Genomic DNA, 20816 nt, shown 5'->3' with positions numbered 1-20816 from the left:
TTTCTGAGCTTGTTGACTGTATGATACAAAATTGATCCATTGTCTATTCTGGAAGAAACAATAGAAAATAAAAAAAAACCAATCCCTAAACAATTAAAAAAATGTGAGAGCATTTTGATTTGTTTAGGAATTGTAATTTTTTCTAGTCTTTATTGACGATTACCTCTCTATACTGGGGTTTACTTATTTGAAGTACGGTATTCTGGAAGAAAGGCATCGGGATTGGATAGTGTCCAAGACTATTCCTATAAATGAAAAGATGTTGGACGGAGGAAGGGGAGATTTTTGAGAGTTGACAAAAAATCTCTGTGACTGAACATAAAAGGAGCACTGTCATCATACCAAATCAAGAAGAACTGTGAAAAACTGCAGTTTTAAATGGCTCCCAGATCCTCTTACTAAATGACTGCATAGGCAGTAGCTGCCTGATTTGAAGCAGAAGTCTGCAAAACTAAAAGCTTCTTTTACTAAGCTGAGGTAAGCGTTAATTTTCGCTTACTACAGCTTAAAATGGCTTATCACAGGACATACTCGGGCATCCTGCAGTAAGTTTGACATCTGTGTACAAACCACATGCTAACAATTTTATTTCTCCAGAGGGGGAATGTTGTGGGAAAGGGAAGAGAATGGGCATTTCTGCACTGATCAATTACATTACCGCACACTGATTAGCACTGATTGTGCTAATATTTGTTAATGGCCGAACACTAATTGCAAAATTAGCATACTGGCTATTTTTTGACTGCAGTCAAAAAATGCTCTTAGCACACAGGAAAGACCCCTTATAAGAGCGCAGAAAGACCACTTTTTACCACAGCTTGATAAAAGAACTCCCAAATTTTCAAAGTTTCTTGGGGTTTTTTTATTTTAAGAGAAAGGTATAGTTTTTGATTATTTTAAGAAAAAGATTTATTTTACCTATTTTCTTTTGTTCGATACATGTTTGAAAGGTAGTTCTGCATTCCTTTATGTTAATATCTTTTGATGTTTATGAGTTGGCATATTTACTCTTGTTTTGGCTTTTAAATTATATGGTTTCTGAAAAGCATCAAGTTATAGCAGCTCTTACATGCCAAGGCTACTCGTAGGCTTCCATTCATATATGGGTTTATACCATGTCACATTAAGAATTTTTTTTTTTTTTACATTGTGGCATTTTGAGATGCTAATTTTGTTCCTTTTATGTTTCCTTAATTTTTTTTTCCCTTGGTCTTTCGTTCACCCTGGCTAAGCTGCTATGTTTCAAGATTTGTATCTCTGCTTTTAGACTCATATACATGTTATGTTATTATTTTATGATTTTATTGTTATGACCTTTGTTCTATATGTCCTTGATGAAGGTTCCAAGCTGAAACATGGACATGCCAGGCTTTTATTGACTCCTGTGGGGTTTTTCTTTATATAATTTGTATTTATCTGCTGTGTTTTATTGCAATATGTATTTGTGATTGTTTCTTTTACCAAGAAATGTGAAGTAAAACATTACCCTTATTTAATAGTTTATGCTGCTGCTTTTACTCCATTTTCATTATTTCTAAACAAAGAAACTAGGTATATGAAGAAATTATTGCAAAATGTCCAGAAAAAAATCTACAAATGTATGAGGCTAAGGGCTCATTTTACTAAGGTGCGCTAGCGTTTTTAGAGCGCGCTAAAGATCAACACGTGCTAACCCCACGCTATATGAAAAATACTAATGCAAGCTCTATGGAGGCGTTAGCGTGTAACGCGCACACTAAAACCTCTAGAGGACCTTAGTAAAAGGAGCCCTAAGTTTTTTTTGTTGTTTTGGTTTTTAAGTTCAATATTAAAGTCTATGATCTCAAACTGGACTGATCAGTGCTATTTTCTAGTCAAGGTTCAGTGAGAATAGCAGGTAGGAAAATATTTATTTAGCAGGGAAGATAAGAAAAGGATAAGGGGGCTAAGAAAGTTATGTAACCTTGTTGTGAAAAAATACTTAACTGTTTTTATGTAAGAGAACCGTTGTATTTGTTGGAACTTAATTTTGCAAAATAGCTTACCTAAACAAAAGCTTTGATCACAAGAGTATGCAGAAATTATTTGTTAAACTCTGAAGAAGAATAACCAATCAAAATGAAAAAGGGATTTTATGTTGCTCATGAATAGTGTCCTTAATGAAGGCAGCTTGTGATGGTTAGGCTGATGACAGAGACAGAACTTTTCTTTCAATATAGCTGATTACATCCTTCCTCAAAAACCATTACCTTGCTGTAAAATTCCAGCTCCCTTGGACCACGAGGTGGTGGCTGTAACTGTTTTAGAACAGTTCCATCAGGATGTTGCAATATGCCTAAAAATTAAGAAAACAAAGTGAATTGCATATCAAAGTGCTGTACAGCAGATAATCTCTGGTTATCTGAACCCGGCTACCACCTCCGTCTCAAATATCTATCGGATCCTTTTACTAAACAGGTTTACCGCAGGACATGCGCTGTCATTCCACGGTAAATTTGCCCGTCTGTGCACGTACATCGCAAGCTAAAAATATTTTCCGTAATTTTCTCCGAGGGGTTGTGTTTGGGGGTACAGCGTGGGCATGACAGCGCTAATCAGTTAGCGCATGAGATTAACACATGGACCCTTAGGAGCCGATTCTGTAAGCAGCACCTGCCTCATGTCAATCATGGACATGCGCTGCTGCTTACAGAATTGTGGCTACAATGGACCCTAGGTGCTGGAAATGTAGACCAGGGTTTTACAGGCCTACATTTCAAGCACCTAGTATCCTGCGTCACCCCTAAACACACCCACTCTCAGGCTTTGATGTCATTAGGCGCTGTGGACCCAGGCGCCATTTATTTTAATCCATTTTTTAATTGGTTTTTAATAGCATGATCAATTATCACACCAATTAAAACTAACTAAAACAATGAAGTTAGGCACCAGCAGGCATCTAATTTTTGGCAGCTTTTTTGAGAATCTGGCCCTTACTGTCTATAAAATAGGTGTCAACAAGGGCTCACATGGTAACTTTTTTTAATGGCCATGTGTCAATGGCAAAATAAGCACATGGCCATTAAATAGGGAAAATGGAAAAGTCAGCCATTTTCTGGCAATGGAACAACTGGCTTTAGTGCACGGAAAAGACATGTAAGTGGTACGCTAAGGCCACTTTTGTTATGGCTTTAGTAAAAGGACCCCTATGTGTTTCTTTTACTACAATATTTTTCAGATTGTAAGTCACAGTTATTTCCTTGTGTTATTTCCTTATAAAAATCAACTAATCTCAAAATTTGTCTAATGATCTTAACCCGACATGCAGACCTCCAATTTGCAATACTTTAAGTTTTATAGTTAACCTTATAATTCCCTTCTTTCTACCTATTTACTTAGTCTAATTTTATAAAACAACTTTGTTGAAGTATATTCAGTTTCGGTTTTAGACACACAAGCAACTTACATTCAACAGTGAATTTATATATTAACTCTTCCAAGATTGTCCTTTCAAGTTTAATATAAATTTGATTGATCGCTTATACAAAATTCTAAGCGATGTACACATCAATAAAATTACAAATTTTTAGGGGACAACAAAACAAATGACACAAACTAAATCTTGAAAGACATATTAAAGACTAACCTTACAAACATATTAAAACAAAAGGAAAGAAAGGGAAGAGAAGAGAAATACAAGTTGTTGATAGTAAATAAGACACTTATGGGAAAAAACAATGGGAAGGGAGAGATCCATGTACTTCAGAGAAGTTATGAAGTGGAATTGAAATAAGGCTCCTAGTCAGGTTTTCTAATTATCAAATGCATCCTTAAAAAGTAAGCTTTCCTCAAACTAATACTCAGCAATTATTTATAATCTGAAAAATACAGTACTTATTCCTATAGTGCTCAGCATAAATAGTGTTCTACAGATACATAAAACAGATAATCCCTTCTTCTTAGAGCTTACAGGTAGTTTTCAGGATATCTACAGATCTCTCATGCATATTCATTCACTGAAAACCAAACCAATCTGAAGCACTCTTGGACCAGCTAGAACACAACTTACTATAAAAAGTTGTTAATTGTTTTTTGTTTCCTTATAATCTAATATAATAAAACCCTAAGCCGCGCATGCGCACTCCCACCTGCGTGCGCCCGTTTTCTGTGAGCTGTAGGGCACCGCAGGTAGGAGTGAGCATGTGCGCGAAGCTCTCTCTCTCCCTCCCCCCTGAGGCGGATGTCGGCCACGGCGGCTGTCAGCAGCCCGAGGCGGATGTCAGCCGTGGCGGCCGAGCCTGGACGGCATTTAAAAATAAAACAGGCAAGTTTTTAAAGGCTTTTCAAACCCCCCACCACCACCGCCGCCGCTGTACCTTTTAAAACTCTCCCACCCCCAGCTTTGTGGTTAAGGCCTGGCTTCTTCGGGCAGCAGCAGCGTTTAGAATTCGCTGCTGTTGCTGGCTTCAGGCCTTCCTCTCTGGCGGGTCCTGCCTACTTCATGTTTTCATGAAGACAGGACCCACCAGAGAGGAAGACCTGAAGCCAGCAACAGCAATTAAGTAAAAATGCTGCTGCTGCTGCTGCCCGATGAAGTTGAAGGAGGAAAGGGAGCAGAGGGGGAGAGAATGGTAGGGCATGGAGGTAAGGAGGAAGGTATGGGGGGGAGGAAAATGCTGCACAGGGAAGTGGGGTGGGAGGGAAATGCTGCAGCACACGGAAATGGAGGGGCAGAAAAAGGAAGGGAGGCCTACTGCTGGACAGGGGGGCAGGAAGGAGGTGATGATGGACAGGGGGAGGTAAAACAAAGGGAGAAGGGCTGCTGCTGGATAAGGTGAGCAGTGATGGGGTGGTGGAGAACAAAGGGGAGGTAAAAGGAAGGGAGAATGGACAGGGGGAGCAGACAAGGGGTGATGGTGGGCAGCCAAGGAAAAAAAAAAAAGAAAGACAGACAGAAATACAGAAAGCGGCTAAGGAGAGAGAAAAAAAAATAAAAACAGACACACACACATATATTCTAGCACCCGTTAATGTAATGGGCTATAAGACTAGTATTGTATAATCTTGGATCATTCATTTAGGCCCTCCTTTACAAAGCTGCACTAGTGTTTTTAGTGCCAGCCGCGGTGGTAAGAACTCCAAAGCTCATACGATTTCTATGAGTGTCGTAGTTCCTCTCTGCCACAACAGCACTAAAAATGCTAGCGTGGCTTTGTAAAGGAGGGGGTTATTGTGTTTGAAACATTTAAGCTTAATTTTTTCTTTTCTTCTTTCTTTTTTGAATTGTGATTTATTCTGTTGTAGTTCCTAATATTGCAACGATGTAATTGTGATTAAGGGCTCCTTTTACAAAGTCGCGTTAGCAATTTAATGCACGTAATAGCGCACGTTAATTTGCAGGCCGCACTAGCCACTACCGCCTCCTCTTGAGCAGGCGGTAGTTTTTTGGCTAGTGCGGGGGTTAGCGCGTGCTAAAAAGGTGCGTGCAATAAAGCCGCTAACGCAGCTTCGTAATAGGAGCCCTAAATTACTGAAACTGAAAAAATAAAATTAAAGAAATAAAGTTGTTAATTTTATTGTATTTAACATCAGGAAAAAAAGTGTTTTAAGGCCTGAAACCAAATTTTTAAAAGTAGATTTTAATAAGCACCAAAATCAGCAAACCATAAAGCACAGCATCTACAGTGAAACAGGCACAGGTAAGATTGATTTGCGTTAAGAACAGAGCTCATGAAGGGTTCAGAGAGTAATGAAAAGATGCAGAGTGAAAAGTTTGTGTGGGTGGGAGGGGGGGTTCAGTTTACTGATTGGAATATAAAATTGACAGAAACAAGTGACACCTTTTAGACCTGTGGTCTCAAACTCCCGGCCCGGGGGAGCCACATGTGGCCCGTCAGGTAATGTTTTGAGATCCTCGGTGTGTTTATCATAATCACAAAAGTAAAATAAAACAGTTTCTTGATCATATGTCTCTTTAGCTATAAATTACAATATTATTATTAAGTTATCGAAAAGGAAAGATTTATAAACTATAAAGAGTTTTACCACATGCAAAATTGTCATTTCTTTAATAAGACATTAACTATTTTTTCTGAGGCCCTCCAAGTACCTACAAATTCAAAATGTGGCCCTGCAAAGGGTTTGAGTTTGAGACCACTGTTTTGGACTAACCAATTTAATGGAGCATGACCTTTCATGAATTAGAGTCCACTTCATCAGAAGTGTGTCAATTATGTTTTAGACTAACACAGCTGCTCCTGTTAAAATGATTGCAATGTATACCATAGTGATCTAGTACAGTGATTCCCAACCCTGTCCTGGAGGAACACCAGGCCAATCGGGTTTTCAGGCTAGCCCTAATGAATATGCATGAGAGAGATTTGCATATGATGGAAGTGATAGGCATGCAAATTTGCTTCATGCATATTCATTAGGGCTAGCCTGAAAACCCAATTGGCCTGGTGTTCCTCCAGGACAGGGTTGGGAACCACTGATCTAGTAGACGCATGGCTCTTAGAATAAACTGGATACCCAAGAACTCGGTTCAGAATTGAATTTATGTCAATTATGGAGACAGAGACTGTGTCTGAATTCAAGAAGGAGTGGGATAGGCAAGTGGGATCACAGAGAGAGGAACAGATAATGGTTATTGTAGATGGGCAGACTGAATGGGCCATTTGGCCTTTATATGCCATCATGTTTCTATGCCTGTCCTATGCTTTCTTGAATTCAGACACAGTCTTTATCTCCACCAACTTTACTGGAAGACTATTCTATGTGATCAACCACTCTTTCTGTAAAAAAGGTATTTCCTTAGATTACTCCTGAGCCTATTACCTCTTAACTTCAACCTATGCCTTCTCATTCTAGAGTTTCCTTTCAAATGAGACACTCATGTGCATTTACGCCACGTAGTTATTTAAACATCTCTATCATAGCTCCCCTCTCCCACCTTTCCTCGAAAGGATACATATTGATACTTTAAGTCTGTCCCAATACGACAAAGCCCACTGACCATTTTAATAGCCTTCCTCTGGACCAACTCCAACTTTTTTATATCTTTTTGAAGGTCTCCAGAATTGTACACAATATTCTAAATGAGGTCTCATCAGTCTTATACAGAGGCATCAATACCTCCTTTTTCTTATTGGTCATTTCTCTCCCCATGCATCCTTCTAGCTTATTATGTTGCCTTTTCAATCTGTTTGACCACCTTGAGATCATTACATACTATCACTCCCAAGCCCACTCCTCTTTCATGCACAAAAGTTCTTCACCTCCCAAACTGTATCATTCCCTTGGGTTTTTGCAATCCAAATGCAAGATCTTGCATTTCTTAGCATTAAATCTTAGCTGCCAAATTTCAGACCATATTTTAAGCTTCGCTATGTCCTTTCTCATGTTATTCACACCATCAGGGGTGTCTTCTCTATTGCAGATTTTGGTATCATCTGCAAAGAGTCAAATCTTACCCAACAGCCCTTCAGCATTGTTGTTTTTAAAAAATGTTAGAACAGGACTAAGAACAGAACCTTGAGGCACACCACTGGTAACACCCCTTTCCTCAGAGCGATCTCCATTGAACAGTACCCTCTGACTTCTGGTGGATTTGTGAAATGGGGATAATTACAGTCAATAGAAAACACCTCAAAGCAACTCTTTTCTGCTAATGGGGGAAGACCGGCTGACTTATGTACAATATTTCAAAAGTGGAGAAAAAAGACCTCAAAAAAGTACAGGGGCAATACAAAACAGCACACAGCTGTATCAACATAAACAAACACACTGTCATCATGGGTTGAAAAAAAACTCCACAATATGACACAGTCACACCATCTTTCTTCTCAGCAGGTAATTAATGCTTGCTGTAAACAAACTGTATCCATGGGAAGCCATGCAGCATGACAATACAACACTTTTTCACGCTAACCAGTTCAGTTCAATTCATTGCAAAACTTCCAAAATTCACTTATCTGTATAAGCCATCCGTGCTGTTAGTTCAAAACATTTGTAATCCCAACAGAAGACCTGCATTTTGCCAGAGCGTCCTCAGGGGAGAAACTCTTCACAGCACATCCAACTGGCTACTAATTATAATCAACCAGAGTATGTCATATGCAAACAAAATGCATGCCGATGTGGAAAAGTTTGTAGTTGCCACATAGCCTAAAAATTGGCATATGTTGTCTGTGGTTAGCCACAACTTGAAGAGCTGCCACCACATCTGACTGGGGTTGTTCCCTGCCAAACACAGAAGAGACAGGTGGAACAGCAAGAAGGAAGAAAGTGTGATACAAAAATATAAAATGCGTCAAAAAAAATCTAAGCCGAGAAAAAAAGGCAAAAACAAAACCCCAAATAAAGTCAAGTCAAAATGTAACTAGACACAAAGGAATTTTTTTTAAAAAATCATAAACTAACTTGCAAGGAAACTTTTTTGCCTAGTTCCCAAAAAACGGGGCTTGTGAGGACTGAATTTTAGTATAAAGTTGGAGCAAGACTTAAAGGGCAGGTAACCACAAAATTACAGAACTATAGAACAAGATTAGATGACGGAGCAATCACGCCCCAGACACCAGTGCGCCAACAATCGAGCGCTGACAATTCGGTGCAAGACACAAGCGAGCCACGGGAAAACTTAGTTTTAAAGAGCTCCAACAGGGGGTGCGGGGGGGACCCCCCCCCCCCCACTTTACTGCATACTATTCGCGCTGCCGTTGGGGGGGGGTGCAACCCCCCACATTATAGAGAAAACGGAACTTTTCCAGAAAAAATTGGAAAAAGTTCCATTTTCTCCATAATGGAGGGTTCCAACTCCCCCCAACAGTAGCGCAAACACTATGTAGTAAAACGGAGGGGGTCCCCACTCACACCCCGCTTCGGAGGTCTTTAAAACTAAGTTTTCCCGCGGCGCGCTGGTATCTTGCGCTAAATTGCCTGCCCTCCATTGTCGGCGCACTGGTGTATCGCGCGCGACTGACTATGAACCCAAGATTACAAAGTTGTTTATAACAATGAATATTAAGACCTAAGTGAAATAGCATTGGAGTAGGCGGACAGATTTTCCCATCAGAATTATGGAAAATAAAAAGCTCCCATAAGATGATATATTATTCACAGTACTCTCACATAGGATATACCACAGTTGCTATAGCAACTTTTAAGAAACACACTCTAAAATCTCAAGGTTTGAGGCAAAATTTGAGCTGTATCTCGGTGTACTTGCTTGCATGTACAAAAAATAGACAAAAAATACACTGACATTTCAAAATAGAACACTTTTGTTAAAGATGAAACCTTGTTCTCAAGTATTTCATTAAAATGTAGCATCCGCAGACTTTATCCAATCTTGTTCATTTGTTGAACCACTCAATTATTGAATTTCATAATCAATGAATCACTCTATTTAAAACAAAATGCCTGCTTTACAGTGGTAAAACTGATAACCACTGCATATAGCAAAAGCATGAACAGGTGATTTAGGCCCCCTTTTAGTAAGCCATGGGAGTGAGTGCTGCGTGGCAAATGCTCCAATGCACATTCAATCCTTATGGGTGTTGGAGCATTTAACATGTTGGCCCACGCTATCGGGCTTAGTAATAGATGGGATTAAGTAGTAACATGGAATATATCTTCAAGATTTTTGAGTGTTTACAAGTCAATCTTTAACACTGGATAAAATTAAAACTATTCTGTGAATTGCTGGGTCCATATCTGTCAGTCAATGAAAAAAAGGCTTCTGAAGGTTACAACTATATTAGTTAAGTCACACAGGTAAAAGAGTTATACTTTTGTACTACAAAATACAGCATACCATAGGCATCTGAACGGGGGAGGCCACAGGGGCTATTGCATCCCCAAAAATTGCCCATCAGGGGGTACGCGGGCTGAGCACTGACTGCCGCTGCTCCCTGCCCACCACTGTAACTGCAGAAAGGGAAGGGCCTGGTGTATGCAGCGAATGGATACAACCAGCCCACAAGCCTCCCCTTGACATCAGTTCTGACATCGGAGGAAGGCCTGGCTCTTCCCTTCCCTTCTTGGATTTGCTGCTGCAGCAGGTGGCAAGTGGCGGACCGGGAGGGGAGGAAGAATTGGCAGTGGGAAGGCTAGGCTTCGACACATCAGAGAGGAAGGGAGGCAGACTGACTTTGGTGGCAGACCGGAGGAAGGAAGAATCAGCGATGGGTAGGCCAGGCTTCGGCGCAGCAGGGAGGGAGGGAGGCAGGCAGGCTGGCTTCAGGAGAGGGGGTGGAACAAAAGCTGGAAGGCAGTGAGGGGGACATAGGAGGGAGGGAGGAAGGATGGAGAGAGAAAGAGAGGCAAAGAAAGGGGGGTGGGGGTTGCAAGCAGAAGAAAGACAGAAAGAGAGAAAGGCCTGGACCAAAGGGGAAAGACAGGAGGCAGATGCTGGACTATGGGAGGTACAGACAGAGGGGGGGGAGACCCTGAGGAAGTACAAAGAGATGGATGATCATAACAGAGGAGGCAGACCTGGAACAAAGGAGAACTGAGACTGGATTTTGGAAGGGTAAGCAGAGGAAAAAGAGAGCGAGACCTGGACCCAAAGGGTTGGGGCTGGATTATGAAAGAAAGAAATATTGGATGCACAGTCAGAAGGAAGTGCAACAAGAGACTCATGAAATCACCAGACAACAAAGATAGGAAAAATTATTTTATTTTTAATTCAGTGATCAAAATGTGTCAGTTTTGCACTATATTTGTCTATTTTTCTATAGTTGTTACTGAGGTGACATTGCATATTTTAAAGTCATCTGCCTTGACATCATTGAAAAAAAACAGAATATAAATGATAATTAACATTTTCTCTGTGTACAGTGTGCTTTGTGTTTTTTTTAATTTTGTGGTTACCATTATGTATTAATCTATAATAATAAAATGCTAAGCGCTCATGAGCACTCTTGCCGCATGTTCCCTGAGATCTGATCTGTCGGGATGTGGCCACAAGAGTGCGCATGCGCGCTTACCAGCATCTCTCTCTCTCTCTGGCAGCGGGCTTGAACACTTGCAATTACCTGACAAAGTTCATTTTTTAGCTCAAGCCGCCGCCGCGGCTCCTCTCTCGAACTGCACCAGGCCGGGATCGAGAGAGGAGCTGTGGCGTTAGCTTTGGACTAAAAAATGAAGTTTGAAAGCGGGCCGGGGACTGCAGCCAGCCACCAATCGCCTCCACGAGCGAAGTGAGGAGCCAGCCCGGGCGGCGCAAAGTCCATGCCCGACCCCGGCTCTGCCTAGCGCTGCCTGCACGGCTGAGCTGCTGCCGTTGCTGCTCCGCACAAACCCGGTCTCCTCCTCCTCCTTCCGCAGATGTGTGCGCACAGAGGGGCGGGCGGCCCGCAGACAGGAGGATGCTGAAGCCAGAAACACACAAAGCTTCCCCCCGGGGGGGGGGGGAACGGCGCGTGATGGCGAGGAGGGAGTGGGAGCAGACCGAAGAGGCTGTCAGTGCCTACAGGCCGTGGCGGCTTGAGGCGGATGTCGGTGGAGGGCAGACAAAAAGAACGGAGGTAAGGGTTGCTTCTGGACATGGGAAGAGGTGCTGATGGGGGGGCAAAAAAGGAAGTGAGGCCTACTGCTGGACAGGGGGAGTAGATAAGAGGTGCTGCTGGACAGGGAAAGAGGTGCTGATGGAGGGGGGGGCAAAAAAAGGAAGGGAGGCCTACTGCTGGACAGGGGGAGTAGAAAAGAGGTGCTGATGGACGGGGGGCAAAAAAAGGAAGGGAGGCCTACTGCTGGACAGGGGGAGCAGAAAAGAGGTGCTGCTGGACAGGGGAAGAGGTGCTGATGGACAGGGGGGGGCAGAAAAAGGAAGGGAGGCCTACTGCTGGACAGGGGGAACAGAAAAGAGGTACTGCTGGACAGGGGAACAGGTGCTGATGGACAGGGAGGACAAAAAAGGAAGGGAAGCCTACTGCTGGACACAAGGAGCAAGAAAGAGGTGCTGCTGGACAGGGGGAGTTAAAACAAAGGGAGAAGGGCTGCTGCTGGATAAGGGGAGCAGTGAAGGGGTGGTGGTGGACACAGGGGAGGTAAAAGGAAGGGAGAATGGACAGGGGGAGCAGGCAAGTGGTGGTGGTGGACAGCCAAGGAAAAAGAAAGACAGAAAGAAAGAAATACAGAAACAGGCTAAGGAGAGAGAGAGAAAGAAATACAGACACACACACACATATTCTAGCACCCGTTAATGTAACGGGCTATAAGACTAATAAGATTATATTGTGCTTATATGAAAAATGGACGGAAGAAATTGCATTACAATTAGTATTATTGTTATTATGGGGGTGGAGTCGGGGGCAGAGTTTGGGCGTGACTGGGGTGGAGCTTTTGCCCCCCTCCCCAAACAAAAAAGCATTTCGCTGCCTATGCAACTTACAGTAATTATAATTTTATTTGCAACCTTAATGCACAAACAAGCTCCTTTTATTAAGCTATGGTAAAAAGTGGCTACTCACCACTCATGTGTTCCCTGAGGAAGGCGTTCCCATATGCCGAAACAGGGATTCTTGTCGAGACTATACTTGATTAATAAAGATTGTATTACCGGTTGAAAAAAAACCACCTTTGCCTTTTTTTTGTTTGACTGTCCTTTCTCGAAGGCGAGGTGTTCTTCTATTTGTTTGCACTAGAAGGATTAAGGCATGATCCCCCCTTACTCTCCCAGTGGTCACCAACCCCCTCCCACCACCCAGAGATGGGGGGAAAAAACAGTATACTGAGGGCTGATCAAGGCAGCTGGAATCTCCATCAGCTGAACTGGTTTCGGGGATTCCTGCCGGCTCAACCGATGGGGATTCCCCCTGCCAGGATCAGCTGAACGGGCAGGGAGATTCTTTTCTCCCTCCCTCCCTGGCACTGATCCCCCAGCCCCCTCCACAGAAAGCCCCTGCACTACACTCATCCCCACATCACCAGCAACACCCCCTTTCCACATAACCCGACACCCCCCGACACTCCCCATCATCAACTGACACCCAACTATCTTGTCTGATCGCAGTAAGGGAATCCCCATCAGCTGAACAAGTTTCGGGGATTCCTGTCAGCTCAGCTGATAGGGATTCCCCCTGCCGTTATCAAACAAGATAGTTGGGTACATCTACAAAACTTGATTTTGTGCATTTTTTAAAAAGACAGACGTCCTAAGGACCAAAACTTACACATAGGTCATTTTCGAAAATATGACATACTTCTGGCAGCTTTGAAAATGGACAGTTTTTTTCTACTGATTTTGTGGATGTCTTACTCTTGCCCAAAACATCCAACCTCAGACTTAGATGTCCTATCGTAAATGCCCCTCCACCTGGTTGACACAGGAATACCCACACTCTGTCCATGACAAATACCTAAAAAAATGGTTTTGAACAATTTTGAACAATGTAGTTAATGTGCACAGATTTATATCTCTTGGTACTCAATTTTTTTTTTTTTTTTTTGCAGCATTAGGCACACATTAGCACCTAATGCTGCTTAGTAAAAGGGCCCCAAAGATAATAAAATTTGATAACCTGGAAGGAAAACAGTAGTCTTGCAGTTCAGCTCTATAGCTTGCCAGTTTTCATAATTTTTTAGTTATGATGGTCTAATAAAATATTTTAATCTATATACATGTACATTCTGTTTTCTTTTAAACTTTACTAGTGGCAGAATTGCACAGCTACATGCTCTTTGTCCTCTGCTTTCCAAAGTCCATCAGCGCTAGATGTGGTCGGAATTGCCCAAGACTTCCATCTCCTTCAGACTACTACACACCGAGAACTTCCAATACATGCTAGAAACCAGAAAATGTTAAGAAACTGTAGCACAGTATCCGTCACAGCTTTGTTTTGATCACAACATTGCTACAGGGTTCTCTTGCTAACCTCGCACAGCTGGACAACAAATAGAAACCAGCTGCGCTGCCTGATCTTTCCGGTATAACCTATCCCTCTCGCCAGTGTTTTCAAAACTTGTCGCCCCGGCAAGGCTGCTGGACTTCTAGTCCAGGGTAATACGGGAGAGTGGAGGGAGTTTAAAGGGAGCTGACACTTCCACTGTGAAGTCAGCGTCACTGCGAGGATTCCAGGGAAAGCAGGATGTCCCCCATCACAAGACCGGAGTTCTCAACACTGTTTACGACTCTCTCCGCAACAACTGAAGTTCAGTGCATTTCCCCACAAGACTCGTTGTTGGCATGCACAAGCACCCCTCCCCCCCCCCCCCTCCCAGCCGTGCTCAGGGTCCCACATCCTGGCAGAGCCCGCTCGGTACCAGGCACAATCGATGCAAGCAAGGGGGAGGCGGAGAGCCGAGGCGCCAGCTCTACTCACCGATCTTCGCCTTGCCGTACATGTGCCCGGCCACCTGGTGCGAAAGAGGCACGCAGCCGTTCGCGATGCAGCGCCTCTCCTCGCCGGGACCGTCCTCATCCGTCCTGCCTTTCGACTGGGCAGCGCCGACAGCGTCATCCCCTCCAGCCCTGGCCGGAGCGGCGGCCGCCACGGGCGGCTCGGTTGCCATGACTGCTGCGCGCGGGGAGGGAATCGGAAGCCGCTTCGCAGGTGCTTCAGAGCCCTCCTGCAGCTGCCGAGCTCTCCCTTCGCGTCTCCACCGCGCTCCGGTGAAGGCTGCCCATGCTGCCTCACCCTCTCTGCCCGGATTCTTGCCAGGATAAGGGAGGACACCACCTCCGCCTCCCTTTGCTCTCCATCGACGAGTAGGCGGTAAATGACCAACTGCGGCTGCGTCAGGACCGCACGCTGTCCCGCCCCATCTTCTCCTACCTGGTGACGTCTCTGCTTGCGCAGCCAGACACGCTGTATGTAGTATGAGTTACACAGTGGGGGGGTGTCAGGGTAACAGTTGCTGGGTTCTGTCACTTTGATTTCTGTTGCAGTATTGTCTGGTATTTTCTCTTTACAGTTTTCGATTTTGATCTTATTCCTAAAATTTGTATACGTTTGTTTCCCAAATGCAAATCAGTTTGGATATATTTTCTGTTTTTCTGTCTGAGGTATATAATTCTTCCCTTAATATCCCTTGCTTTTTTCCCCCCTAGTACTTGGCCCAGTAGTTTCTTCTGTTTATAATAGCATCTCAGTTGCAATCATGGCTGGGATCAAGCTTCAGAACCTTTATTAATTATTATTATTTTAAATAAGGCTATTTTGGATTTTTAGTCCCCTAGTCCACAGAATGCCCAAGGTGGTTTAACAGTATTAATACAGGTAAATAAATTCCTGTCCCAAAAAGTTGTAGTGAAACAAAAGGAAATAAAGGAGCCCTTTTACGAAAAGGCATTAAACCCTTAACATGGCTTTAGTGCAGTATAATAGACTACCACAACATGCATTAATGTATTTTGTAGTATTTTACTACTACTGCTACATCTATTATTAATCATTTCTATAGCGCTACTAGGCACATACAGCACTGTACACAGGGGGCAGATTCTGTAAAGGACATCTAACTTTAGGCGTCCACAATGTGGACGTTCATCGACTTAGGCGTCCAAATAAAATGGATAAACCCAATTAATGATTATAACAAGCAATAATTGGAAGTCAGACCTCCAAAGGCTGGATGCGATTCACAAAATAGGCGTCCATAATTTTGTGGATGCCCATCAGAAAAATTTGCACCTAACATGATAGGCATGGGCGTGGCTTCAAAATAGACATCCATTTACAGAACTCATGCTGCTCAGCGTTCTAACATGTCTACCTAACACCTAAAATGTAGGCGTTACAAAAGCGGGTCTACTTTTGAGCGTGAGCTGGGTGGTAGGTAGGTGCGAGTTAGGTAGACATGACTTAGGCGTCACTTAGGCATGCCAGAGGTGGCCACATATAGGTGAACAGAGCTTTATTTGGGGGGGTATAGTGGACTCCAGTTTGATATTAAGGTCATAAGATGTTTAATAATACATTAAGCAAAGCACATGAAAAAAATATATATATATTGCACACTAAATCTATTTTGGGGGTAAAGAAGACTCCTCTTTGATAATAATAGAAAAAGATGTTTAATAATGCATTACTCAAGCAAAGCACATGAAAAATATATAGCACATTAAGCCTCATTCCCAAAAGGCTAAAAAAAAAAATAAGAGAATCCCTACTCACAACGGCTGTGGTTCACAGTAGAGAATGACACGGGGACCGTGTTCATTTTGTTTTTTGAAAATGGGCAAAAAAGGTAGACACTAAGAGTGAATGTCTAGAAATGTCCAGTTTCAAAAAAGATAGATGTTTTAAGGGGCAATTTCGATAGGACATATAAGTCTGATTTTTGACGTTTTGGGTAGGACGTCCACAAACCCAGGAGAAAAAAATGTCAATTTTCAAAGCTGCCATGCATCCATCTTTTATTTTTGAAAATGACCTAGGTATAAGTTTTGGTCCTTTGGATGTCTTTTTTTACCATTTTCAAAAATAAAAATGGCCCCAAGAAAAATGAACAAAAGCAAGTTTTGTAGATGTACCAACTAACTTGTCTGATTGCAGCAGAGGAATCCCCATCAGGCGAGCCGGTTTCAGAGATTCCTGCTAGCTCAGCTGATGGAGATTTCCCCTGCCTGGATCAGCTGAGCCACAGAGCCCTACACCCCTGTCGTCAACATCCCTCAACATTTCTGCCCCCCCCCATATCACCTGATACCATAGAACCCCTCCCGGTCACCTGACACCACATGACATCATGGAACACCCACCCCCAATCAGGGTCTTAGACCCCTCCCACTGCATCCTAAGATACATTGGGAGGGGGAAGGCCCATCATTCTCAGCATGTCCTGTAGGCAAGAAGAAGTGAGCTTCCCTCCTGCCAATTTTGCAGCGGAAGGTATGAGGGTGTTGGGTGATGGGGGGGGGGGTGTTCCATGATGTCAGGGGTGTTGTGTGTTGTAAGGGGGTGTTGGGTGATGTGGGGGGCAAAAATGTTAGGGGATGGGTGTAAGGATCCGCAGCTCAGCTGATCCTGGCAGGGGGAATCCCCATTAGCTGAGCCAGTAGGAATCCCTGAAACCGGCTGTTGATGGGGATTCCTGTCGTGATCAGCTGATGCCAAGCCCTCAATGTGATTTTTTTTTCCCCCATCTCTGGGTGCTGGAAGGGGGGAGTAAAGGGGATCATGCCTTAATCCCTCCAGTGGTTATCTGGTCAGTTTAGGCAGCTTTGGGGCACTTAGGCGCAACTAAAACAGGTCTAACTGCCAGTGTCTAAGTTCCCTCTAGGAAAGTTTTGATTATATAGCTGCAGTACATCCAGGTTAAGCCCACACAATTCCTGCCCATAACACCTCCCAACATGTCCCTTTAAGCTCTGAATGCACAGCAGCTTAGAAGTGCTGCTGCACGTCCAGAAAGTTGGTTTTGCTTATCCCAACTGCCAATTTAGGCAGGTTTTTGGACATTTTAAAGTTTTGATTATGCCCCTCTTTGCAGTTTTGAAAATGGGCATATTTCCTACCTGATTTTTGGACATACTTCACAAAATATTCAAAGTTGGACTAAGGACCTCATATCAAAAATAGCCCTCCAAATCTGTTATAGAATTCCAGCTTAAGTCTGCAGTTTATGCCAAATTTTAGGTGTGAGCACTTATGCCATGTCAATGGCTGGAATAATGGTGGTACCTAAATGTGGCAATTAGACACATAAATATAACTACTCTATCAAATGAACACAAGAAAAACTGGAACACCCTGACACATCCGTGCTCTCCCATGTTAATGTTCCTTCTGCATTAGCATATAAGAGAAATTAGATGCACTGTTCATGAGGGTAAATCAAAAAGTAAAGGCAAAATACATTTAACAGCTTTAACAGAAGTAACTATGAGCAATTGAACATATCACTTTTCCATACAGTCCCTATGCAAGACAACACATTTGTTGTATCGTTCAACTAGCTTCTGCATTCTTATAGAGAAGTTTTTCGGCTGCTCCCGATGCCAGGTGACTACCGCTTCCTTTACTTCATCAGAGGTGAAATCTGTGCCCTCGCAGCATCTCCTTCAGTGGATCGAAGATGTGATAATCACTAGGCACCAGATCCAGGCTGATAGGAGGATGTAGAAGACGTTCAAATCCAAGCTGTTGTACTGTCTCTTCTGTTGCTGCTACTCTATGAGGATGTGTGTTGGCATGGTTGTTCTTCGATTGTGCAATCTTACAATGGCGTGTCCATGTTTCTGACCTTATGGCTGAAACACAACTAAAGGATGAGCTGTGCGTGGACAAACTATCCAACAGGCAACGTACCAGTACATATGTTGCTTTTTGCTAGATCTGTTCCAATTATCGCGTAATTTACAATTGTCTTTAATTTTTGATTCACCCTCGTAGAATAGTATACATTTGTTACATACACAATTGCAAATTGTGTATGTAGCGCTAACTAATGTTTGTTAACATTAAGTATTGGTATTTATCACCAATTATTTGCCAATTTAGTGCCAATTAATTATGTTTTTACCATAACTGGCCCTATTCTATAACTGTGCACCTAACTTTAAAGAATTTCGAGGATAATGCACATTTTACCTTGCAGCAACCATTAGTGTAGAGCCATGTTAAGGGGCTTTGCAGTATTTTTACAGTTAATACTCAGCAAATTGTACATTAAGAGGGGACATGGCATAGGTGGAAAGTGGGTATGGAAGGTGTTTAGCAGTTGACAAACTATGTACATCACATGCTAACAGCCTAGCAGGAAGTTAGTGCTTCAGTGTAAACCGCAAGTACTGTGTATTATTCTGAATGCTAATGCACAACCTGCAATAGAAAAGAGTGGGAATGACCCCAATAGGTGCTTCGTTGAAAGATACAGCTATCATGTGGTAAAATTCTGCATTAATCACAATATAAACTGCCTCCCTTGCCTTTCCCCCTTTACAGTGCAAAATATAAAGACAGCAGATATAATAATTCTCAAAACTGACATATATCAGTGACTAAACTGAAGGTAAAATTATTTTTCTTAACTGTTGTCTGATGATTTTATTTTTGTTATCATCTTGTTCCCAGGTTCTGTGCGCTGGACTGTGTTTCCAGGGCCTCCTTTCTATTGCTATTTCCTTTATTTCCTCCTTATTTTTTCACTTCCAGTCCTATATCTTGTCTTTGGTACTGATCTTTCATTTTCTGCTGCCTTCTCAGATTTAGTTTTCCATCTCTTCCCTTCCCCTCCATTTATATGCAGCATCTCATCTCTTCCTTACCCCTCCAACCAAATGCAGTAATTTTTCCCTCTCATCCATGTGCATTTCCTTCCTTCTCTTTTTCCCTATCTCTCCATCTACATGCATTTCCCCTTCTCTTTCTTACACCTCCATTTATGTCCAGCATATCTCCTCCCTCAATCTCCCCTGCATCTTTCCCCACTCCCATGATCCAGCATCTCTCACTCTCTCCTACCCTCCCACTGTAGTTCAAGCAACTGTCTCAATCTCTTTCTCCTCCCAGTATGCTCTCTCTTCTCCCCCCCACACCCTACCTGTCCCCAGCCCCATCCTTGCAGATGTGGCATTTATCCCTACCTTCCTGTCCCTTCACAGTCCTCCAAGCGTGTGTATTGTCACTGGCAGTGGCAATGATTAAGCAAGGTTTAAGGGCCTTCTCTCTTCCACAATAGAAAGCTGGATGGACAGAAGGCTAGTTGGCTTAATCACTGCTGGTGAAAACAGCATGTTTGGAAAACTCAGGATAGAGAGGGAGGCAGAGAGAGAGAGATGGTGAACCAAGGGAAGACTCTGTAAGCATTAATTTATTTTAATGCATTCAAATTTAGCAGGTTAATCATATTAATAATGTGTTAAATGTGCAGCTCTAATTATAACATAAATCCAACAGAAGCCTTCATTTTGCAAAAAAACACATTTGCAGTGTCAGGGGCAAATCCATAAAGCACAGTTACTTACCGTAACAGGTGTTATCCAGGGACAGCAGGCAGCTATTCTCACAAGTGGGTGACGTGATCCAACGGAGCCCCAATGCGGACGCCTCACAAGCAGTTTTGCTTGAAGAAATTGGAAGTTTTGAGTTGCCCGCCCCACGCATGCGCGAGTGCCTTCCCGCCCAGCGCAGGGCGCGTCTCCTCTGTTCAGATAGCTAGCAGAGAAGCCAACCCAGGGGAGGTGGGTGGGATTGAGAATAGCTGCCTGCTGTCCCTGGATAACACCTGTTACAGTAAATAACTGTACTTTATCCCAGGACAAGCAGGCAGGTATTCTCACAAGTGGGTGACCTCCAAGCTAACCAGAATGGGATGTTGGGAGAGTTGGCAATTAGGAGAATAAATTTTGCAATACTGTTTGGCCAAACTATTCATCCCATCTGGAGAAAGTATCCAGACAATAATGAGAAGTGAAGGTATGAACCGAGGACCAAGTGGCAGCTTTACAAATCTCCTCAATCGGTGTCGATCTGAGGAAAGCCACAGAAGCTGCCATTGCTCTGACCTTATGCGCTGTGACTTTACTGGGAAGAGGAAATCCAGCCTGGGCAGAGCAGAATGAGATACAAGCCACCATCCAATTAGAGATGGTACGCTTAGAGATAGGACGTCCCAACTTGTTCGGTTCAAAGGAGACAAAAAGTTGAGGAGCAGTTCTGTGTGGTTTGGTGCGTTCCAAGTAGAAAGCCAAAGCACGTTTATAGTCCAGAGTATGAAGAGCTGATTCTCCAGGGTGAGAATGAGACTTTGGAAAAAACACTGGAAGAACAATGGATTGGTTGAGATGGAATTCTGAGACCACTTTAGGAAGGAACTTCGGACGAGTACGAAGAACCACCTTGTCATGGTAAAACACTGTAAAAGGTGGATCCGCAACCAAAGCTTGAAGCTCACTGACTCGTCGAGCAGAA

General features: G+C 43.1%; 1 protein-coding gene across 2 annotated transcripts in view; it reads right to left on the bottom strand.

The window, feature by feature from the left end:
- IPMK (inositol polyphosphate multikinase) overlaps positions 1–14724 on the bottom strand; it is a 77280-nt gene extending 62556 nt beyond the window's left edge. For both annotated transcript variants that reach the window (XM_033943635.1, XM_033943634.1), the window contains exons 1-2: positions 14283–14724; positions 2229–2314 (exon numbers count right to left, since the gene is read on the bottom strand). In XM_033943635.1, coding sequence (XP_033799526.1) covers positions 2229–2314; positions 14283–14472 — 276 coding nt within the window. In that variant the 5' untranslated portion in view covers positions 14473–14724. The remainder of the gene's footprint in view (positions 1–2228; positions 2315–14282) is intronic.
- Positions 14725–20816: the final 6092 nt, after the last annotated feature.

This window comes from Geotrypetes seraphini, chromosome 4 (genome assembly GCF_902459505.1).
Source record: "Geotrypetes seraphini chromosome 4, aGeoSer1.1, whole genome shotgun sequence".
In the NCBI taxonomy this organism is placed as follows: domain Eukaryota; kingdom Metazoa; phylum Chordata; class Amphibia; order Gymnophiona; family Dermophiidae; genus Geotrypetes; species Geotrypetes seraphini.
Note: the sequence above shows the minus strand (reverse complement) of the source record. Positions and strands in the feature narration are given on the sequence as shown.